Raw genomic sequence first — 8,482 nt, forward strand, 5'->3', positions numbered from 1 at the left:
ATATTCTTGTATTCAATGTGAATACACTGTTATACCATGAGTTTTTACTTCTATATGTAAACTGCATGGAATATACTTGTATTCAATGTGAATACACTGTTATACCATGAGTTTTTAGTTCTATATGTAAACAGCATCAAATATACTTGTATTCAATGTGAATACACTGTTATACCATGAGTTTTTTCCTTCTTATATGTAAACTGCATGGAATATACTTGTATTCAATGTGAATACACTGTTATACCATGAGTTTTTAGTTCTATATGTAAACAGCATCAAATATACTTGTATTCAATGTGAATATACTGTTATACCATGAGTTTTTACTTCTATATGTAAACTGCATGGAATATACTTGTATTCAATGTGAATACACTGTTATACCATGAGTTTTTACTTCTATATGTAAACTGCATGGAATATACTTGTATTCAATGTGAATACACTGTTATACCATGAGTTTTTAGTTCTATATGTAAACAGCATCAAATATACTTGTATTCAATGTGAATACACTGTTATACCATGAGTTTTTACTTCTATATGTAAACTGCATCAAATATACTTGTATTCAATGTGAATACACTGTTATACCATGAGTTTTTAGTTCTATATGTAAACAGCATCAAATATACTTGTATTCAATGTGAATACACTTTTATACCATGAGTTTTTAGTTCTATATGTAAACAGCATCAAATATACTTGTATTCAATGTGAATACACTGTTATACCATGAGTTTTTAGTTCTATATGTAAACAGCATCAAATATACTTGTATTCAATGTGAATACACTGTTATACCATGAGTTTTTACTTCTATATGTAAACTGCATGGAATATACTTGTATTCAATGTGAATACACTGTTATAGCATGAGTTTTTAGTTCTATATGTAAACAGCATCAAATATACTTGTATTCAATGTGAATACACTGTTATACCATGAGTTTTTACTTCTATATGTAAACTGCATGGAATATACTTGTATTCAATGTGAATACACTGTTATACCATGAGTTTTTACTTCTATATGTAAACTGCATGGAATATACTTGTATTCAATGTGAATACACTGTTATACCATGAGTTTTTAGTTCTATATGTAAACAGCATCAAATATACTTGTATTCAATGTGAATACACTGTTATACCATGAGTTTTTACTTCTATATGTAAACTGCATGGAATATACTTGTATTCAATGTGAATACACTGTTATACCATTAGTTTTTAGTTCTATATGTAAACAGCATCAAATATACTTGTATTCAATGTGAATACACTGTTATACCATGAGTTTTTACTTCTATATGTAAACTGCATGGAATATACTTGTATTCAATGTGAATACACTGTTATACCATGAGTTTTTAGTTCTATATGTAAACAGCATCAAATATTCTTGTATTCAATGTGAATACACTGTTATACCATGAGTTTTTACTTCTATATGTAAACTGCATGGAATATACTTGTATTCAATGTGAATACACTGTTATACCATGAGTTTTTAGTTCTATATGTAAACAGCATCAAATATACTTGTATTCAGTGTGAATACACTGTTATACCATGAGTTTTTAGTTCTATATGTAAACAGCATCAAATATACTTGTATTCAATGTGAATACACTGTTATACCATGAGTTTTACTTCTATATGTAAACTGCATGGAATATACTTGTATTCAATGTGAATACACTTTTATACCATGAGTTTTTAGTTCTATATGTAAACAGCATCAAATATACTTGTATTCAATGTGAATACACTGTTATACCATGAGTTTTTACTTCTATATGTAAACTGCATCAAATATGGTTGGCGGAGATATAGGCCCGGTCGAAATAGGCCCCGACGAAATAGGCCCGGCAAATAGGCCCGGACGAAATAGGCCCCTACGAAATAGGCCCACTTTAAAAATATTTTTAAAGTGGGCCTATTTCTCCCAATTATTTCTAAGTTCCATTAGGTACTCTGAAATATTTTCATAAAAAAATTCGACCTACTCTACATGAGCGAGAAGGCGGAATAATCTGCGAGAGATCCGCCACCGTATATATTCATTGCCGTAGCTCAAACCACGATGAGTGATTTCACACATTGCCATTTCGTTTTTCACATGTTAGGCAGCTGATTCCCGTCTTTATTTTTTGATGAACGTATTCCCCTTGATCTTAACTGTAAAACTCATTTGTTCAAACGTCGTTTTCACTTATTAACTATCGCTAATTTAAAAAAAATGAACAAATTTCCGTGTTTTCTTCGCCATTTATTTGTTCCGTAGCTCGATCCCCCTTCAGCGGCTCAGCCTTGAACGCGTCTCTCCCCTTCAGCGGCTCAGCCTTGAACGCATCTCCCTCCTCTACCTATGCCAATGCCAGTACTCAGGTGAAGTAGGAAATGAAAATGTTTGATGAAATAAATCTTATAAATCTTACGGATTGATTTCAAACATATCCATAACAATTTCATGTTTTTTAAAGCAACAAACGCATATCACTTTTAAGTTTCTTGTTTTATGGGGCTGACGCGAGGTGCTGCTCAAGCCGGCCAGAAGGGTGGTCGAGCGGGGGAGGCTGCACGCACTCATGGGAGAGGGGTGAGTGAAGGGGGTTTACCTGGGCCATACCATACACTCCTATGTTTTCCCTTCTCCGTACATGTCAACGGGCGGTCTAGTGGTTAGCAACTCGGGGTAATAATCTCAAGTGCCGGTGTTCGAATCTCGGCCATGTCGGAATAGAATTTAATTTACAAAATATTTTAGAAAAATTAATAGCTCAACAGCATAAAGCGGTGTGGAACTACCCTGGCGAAATTGATCGTTTTTGGTTTTTTTAATTGATAAAGAAGAAAGAAATATACAGCACGAAAAGAAAATTTCTATTATAGTTGAATACCAAATGTGGTTTTGAAGATTTCCATCTATCGGTGATAGTGGCGTCAGTAGCGTGGTTCAATAGCGTCATGAAGATGGCGTCATCTGCTCATCGTCAACTTCAGCGTTTAATTTACAAATAAGAAATAGAAATCTTATAAAAAAATAAAAATAGCTTCAACATGTGTACATTTTATTTTTAATCATTTTAAAATTTGAATTACAATTTTCGTTACATTTGATCTGTAAGAATTCAATTTTGAATCATTTTCATTTCAAATTGATTCACACACATAGCAGACGCCAACACATCAAGCGTCATCAATAGCGTGGTCTATGGTGCAATGCTATCGCTGGAGTAAGTTGTTTACCTTCAATTCGGGTATGTTAGAGAATTATATCATGTTATTTTCAATCTTAAGTTGCTACTATTGTAATTATCAACTTGTGTGAATAGGTAGCGTCATGATTGGACTACCCTGATGGCGTCATGATCGCTGCTGATTGCCTTTCAAATAGGTTTTCAGCATTCTGCTTACACCTTTGGCATAGAGTCACATATTTCACAATCCAACATCAATTGGTAGCAACAGCAGCCCTTCTCTCCATCATCCAGAAGGGTCTGAGATCAGTGTTGGAGATGTGAGTGACAATTTTAATATGATGAAATTTATCTACCACCAAATTTTTACTCGTGTATGTTTTTGTTTTTCAGGATGGTTCGGAACAACCCATGGAAAGCTTATCACTCATTGATGCTGTGATGCCTGATGTTGTTGCAAGTCGTCAACAGCAAACACAGAACAATCAGAAACCACAAGTGGTAAAGACAGAACCACCAAATTCCAATGGAGATGAACCCATGCATTCCTATCGTAAGATGGTCAATACTTTTCTTTGATCCCCTGAACTACTTACTTATTTTCCCTTCAACTATTTAATGAAGGCTGGGAAGAGGAAACAGGAGTAGAGATACCTGCCAGCAAATCAACTGTACTACGTGGCCATGAATCTGAAGTTTTCATCTGCGCCTGAACCCAACAACTGATTTATTGGCTTCTGGCTCTGGTGATAGTACTAAGGACATACGGTAACAATATACAAATTTCTCTTGCGAATTTGTGAATGATTAAAAGAGAAATATTTTTGTTGTTTCTCTAGAATGAAGTAAACGCTATCAAGTGGGATCCTCAGGGTAATCTTTTGGCTTCCTGTTCTCACGATATTGTGTACAGTGTCGCATTTTCTCCCGATGGCAAATACCTAGCATCTGGTAGCTTTGACTAATGTGTACACAGCTGGTCTACTCAGGTATATAATAGTTTCCAAGTTTAAAACAAAAACAAACTACATCTTCATTCAACTATTCTTAGTCGGGGCAATTGTTACACAGCTACAAAGGAACTAGAGGCATTTTTGAAGTTTGCTGGAATTCTCGGGGCGATAAAGTTGGAGCAAGTGCTTTTGACGGAAGTGTAAGTTTGGTTTTACTATTTCATTCGATTTGTTTTAATTTTATTTCATTTCAAGGTATTTGCTGGGATAACTGAACAGAAGTTTTAAAGAAAGACGGAAACAATTGACAAGGCAAAAGATTGGGAACCTGAATGCTATTCAGGTAACCAGTGCCAATACATTTTATACATCAATAAAAATAAGATAATATGTTTTAAAAATCAGTTGAATGTTAAATTTACATTTCATCATCGCTCACAAATGACATGTCATAATTATCTATGTTTTCATCATTCAGGTTTAAAGGATGGTCAGTGACTACAGTTGGGAATGAGGTTCTCAGTTCTAACACTATTTCCTCCAGTAGTTCCACGGTTGATAACTAATAATAATTATAGATTGATATGGTTATGTAACAATTATTTGAATCATTTCAGTTATTACCTCATTATCCTGGTACCGTGTCCACAAAGCAAAAAGGATTGAGTTCTTCAACTGTGTCTCCTTCTTCCTATGGTCCTTGATTTTCTCGTGTGAGAGAAGCTTCTGTGATAGCTTTACGGCTTCACACAGCTGCTCCAGCACCAACGTCATCTTGTAAAACGGGAGATTTGGGCCACCCGCCAACTGGTAGGAGATAAATAATGAGTAACACTAACTTAATTAATTACTTTACTGAAAATACCTTGTTCCAGTCATTGTGAAGCCCTTCACAATCGTTATTTGTTCTCAGAAGCAGATTGAAACAGGACCAATGAACAGGAGTCCAAAAACGGCCTCGAATCCAGTTTCACTCCATATAGTCCATTAATTTCTCCAGTATTGGTGGCACCGATGTTTGTAAGGAGTCAAACACCGAAGGTATTTTATCGGCTATACAAAACAAAACTTTAAAATTTAATTTTTTAAATTTCATTGCAAAAATGTAACCTGGGAGATAGGCGAGGGAAAGCAGACGAAAAATGAAGTCGCGAACAGGATTGGGTCCTTTTTTGTTATACTCGGTCGACAGGTTGAAATCGCGGATTTTCTTCATTATTGCCTGGCACCAATGGAAATAACATCCCAAGTGGTAGCAAGAAGGAAACAGTTTTCGGACTGCGACAAAAACTGCCCGTTCAAAATCTGTCACAATCCGTTCAACTCTGGGAAGGGGCATGATTTCCTGAATAAGGTAACAAAATAAGTTAATGCGGTGAGAAATCAATTAAAATGAATTTATTGTACCTTTAGATTTTTGAACATATATATATAGTCAATATCTCTATAGTCAATATATATATAGTCAATAGCTCTTCTTCGAGACATACAACAGAAAAGAAGCGGTACTTGCTTTAAATCTTCTTTTTCGTTCTTTATCATCCCGTTTATGGAGAGTAACTAGGTTAGAAAAATTGTTTTAGATGATTTACTTTAAAAGACGAATTTTTAAAATACCTGTTTTATAGGATCCCTGATGGATTATAGGAAGTGTATCATGTGGAGGAGGAGCCACAGGACGTTCCGGTGGTGGTGGTTTCCGTTCTGAAGTGTGGGTGCCGCTCCTTCGGGAGCTGTCAGTGGTTATGTAAGATAAAGGCTCCCTAGGGAACCTGTGTTGAAAGCGGCAAAACTCGTCTGATGGTACCATCAAAGAGAGAAAAAGACAGGCCACCACGAAATCATAATTGAGGGTAATTTCAAAAAATAAAACAAGCGGTTAACAAATTGAATTTTAAAACATATCTATCTTATTTTTATTGACAAATCGAATCAAAACATATTTATCGACACTGTACACTGGTTCGGAGTGCTTGGTTAAGGTATGAATACACAACCCACGCTCAACGTCCCACAAAACGGTCGAGTCAAACGAAGCGCTAGCCAAAATCAGATTCATGTTTGGGTTTTTTGTTCCAAGGCCGGTAAGACTCCATTTTATGGTGTAGATTTCCTTGTTGTGTGCTTGCGAATCATGAACACAAGTGTCTTGTTACATGTACCACATAAAATGTATTGGCACTGGTTACCTGAATAGCATTCAGGTTCCCAATCTTTTCCCTTGTCAATTGTTTCCGTCTTTCTTTAAACCTTCTGTTCAGTTATCCCAGCAAATACCTTGAAATGAAATAAAATTAAAACAAATCGAATGAAATAGTAAAACCAAACTTACACTTCCGTCAAAAGCACTTGCTCCAACTTTATCGCCCCGAGAATTCCAGCAAACTTCAAAAATGCCTCTAGTTCCTTTGTAGCTGTGTAACAATTGCCCCGACTAAGAATAGTTGAATGAAGATGTAGTTTGTTTTTGTTTTAAACTTGGAAACTATTATATACCTGAGTAGACCAGCTGTGTACACATTAGTCAAAGCTACCAGATGCTAGGTATTTGCCATCGGGAGAAAATGCGACACTGTACACAATATCGTGAGAACAGGAAGCCAAAAGATTACCCTGAGGATCCCACTTGATAGCGTTTACTTCATTCTAGAGAAACAACAAAAATATTTCTCTTTTAATCATTCACAAATTCGCAAGAGAAATTTGTATATTGTTACCGTATGTCCTTAGTACTATCACCAGAGCCAGAAGCCAATAAATCAGTTGTTGGGTTCAGGCGCAGATGAAAACTTCAGATTCATGGCCACGTAGTACAGTTGATTTGCTGGCAGGTATCTCTACTCCTGTTTCCTCTTCCCAGCCTTCATTAAATAGTTGAAGGGAAAATAAGTAAGTAGTTCAGGGGATCAAAGAAAAGTATTGACCATCTTACGATAGGAATGCATGGGTTCATCTCCATTGGAATTTGGTGGTTCTGTCTTTACCACTTGTGGTTTCTGATTGTTCTGTGTTTGCTGTTGACGACTTGCAACAACATCAGGCATCACAGCATCAATGAGTGATAAGCTTTCCATGGGTTGTTCCGAACCATCCTGAAAAACAAAAACATACACGAGTAAAAATTTGGTGGTAGATAAATTTCATCATATTAAAATTGTCACTCACATCTCCAACACTGATCTCAGACCCTTCTGGATGATGGAGAGAAGGGCTGCTGTTGCTACCAATTGATGTTGGATTGTGAAATATGTGACTCTATGCCAAAGGTGTAAGCAGAATGCTGAAAACCTATTTGAAAGGCAATCAGCAGCGATCATGACGCCATCAGGGTAGTCCAATCATGACGCTACCTATTCACACAAGTTGATAATTACAATAGTAGCAACTTAAGATTGAAAATAACATGATATAATTCTCTAACATACCCGAATTGAAGGTAAACAACTTACTCCAGCGATAGCATTGCACCATAGACCACGCTATTGATGACGCTTGATGTGTTGGCGTCTGCTATTTGTGTGAATCAATTTGAAATGAAAATGATTCAAAATTGAATTCTTACAGATCAAATGTAACGAAAATTGTAATTCAAATTTTAAAATGATTAAAAATAAAATGTACACATGTTGAAGCTATTTTTATTTTTTTATAAGATTTCTATTTCTTATTTGTAAATTAAACGCTGAAGTTGACGATGAGCAGATGACGCCATCTTCATGACGCTATTGAACCACGCTACTGACGCCACTATCACCGATAGATGGAAATCTTCAAAACCACATTTGGTATTCAACTATAATAGAAATTTTCTTTTCGTGCTGTATATTTCTTTCTTCTTTATCAATGAAAAAAACCAAAAACGATCAATTTCGCCAGGGTAGTTCCACACCGCTTTATGCTGTTGAGCTATTAATTTTTCTAAAATATTTTGTAAATTAAATTCTATTCCGACATGGCCGAGATTCGAACACCGGCACTTGAGATTATTACCCCGAGTTGCTAACCACTAGACCGCCCGTTGACATGTACGGAGAAGGGAAAACATGGGAGTGTATGGTATGGCCCAGGTAAACCCCCCTTCACTCACCCCTCTCCCATGAGTGCGTGCAGCCTCCCCCGCTCGACCACCCTTTTGGCCGGCTTGAGCAGCACCTCGCGTCAGCCCCATAAAACAAGAAACTTAAAAGTGATATGCGTTTGTTGCTTTAAAAAACATGAAATTGTTATGGATATGTTTGAAATCAATCCGTAAGATTTATAAGATTTATTTCATCAAACATTTTCATTTCCTACTTCACCTGAGTACTGGCATTGGCATAG

At 36.0% G+C, this 8,482-nt stretch overlaps 1 protein-coding gene, 2 long non-coding RNA genes and 1 pseudogene across 4 annotated transcripts; 2 read left to right on the top strand and 2 right to left on the bottom strand.

Moving 5' to 3' along the window:
• Positions 1-3,063: 3,063 nt before the first annotated feature.
• LOC123469201 lies at positions 3,064-5,394 on the bottom strand (annotated as a pseudogene).
• Positions 3,403-4,110, top strand: LOC116924995 (F-box-like/WD repeat-containing protein TBL1XR1-A; the record flags this gene model as incomplete). The annotated part of the gene is given in 6 exon segments (XM_032931620.2): positions 3,403-3,466; positions 3,469-3,507; positions 3,510-3,529; positions 3,603-3,762; positions 3,834-3,977; positions 4,049-4,110. Coding segments are annotated over 5 exon segments (372 nt in total), but the record flags the coding sequence as incomplete, so codon positions are not given.
• On the top strand, positions 4,255-6,951 carry LOC123469203. 2 transcript variants are annotated; one of them, XR_006642504.1, is made up of 8 exons: positions 4,255-4,362; positions 4,418-4,505; positions 4,641-4,716; positions 4,780-4,972; positions 5,038-5,203; positions 5,280-5,516; positions 5,576-5,726; positions 5,791-6,951. It is a non-coding gene; the product is annotated as an uncharacterized LOC123469203 (long non-coding RNA). The 2 variants fall into 2 exon arrangements; XR_006642505.1 differs by having other exon boundaries at positions 4,261-4,362; positions 5,284-5,516.
• Positions 6,952-7,106: 155 nt separating this feature from the next.
• On the bottom strand, positions 7,107-7,695 carry LOC123469202. The gene is made up of 3 exons (XR_006642503.1): positions 7,588-7,695; positions 7,328-7,512; positions 7,107-7,254 (listed from the first exon to the last, which is right to left on the bottom strand). It is a non-coding gene; the product is annotated as an uncharacterized LOC123469202 (long non-coding RNA).
• Positions 7,696-8,482: the final 787 nt, after the last annotated feature.

Source organism: Daphnia magna, unplaced genomic scaffold (assembly GCF_020631705.1).
Source record: "Daphnia magna isolate NIES unplaced genomic scaffold, ASM2063170v1.1 Dm_contigs543, whole genome shotgun sequence".
In the NCBI taxonomy this organism is placed as follows: Eukaryota; Metazoa; Arthropoda; class Branchiopoda; order Diplostraca; family Daphniidae; genus Daphnia; species Daphnia magna.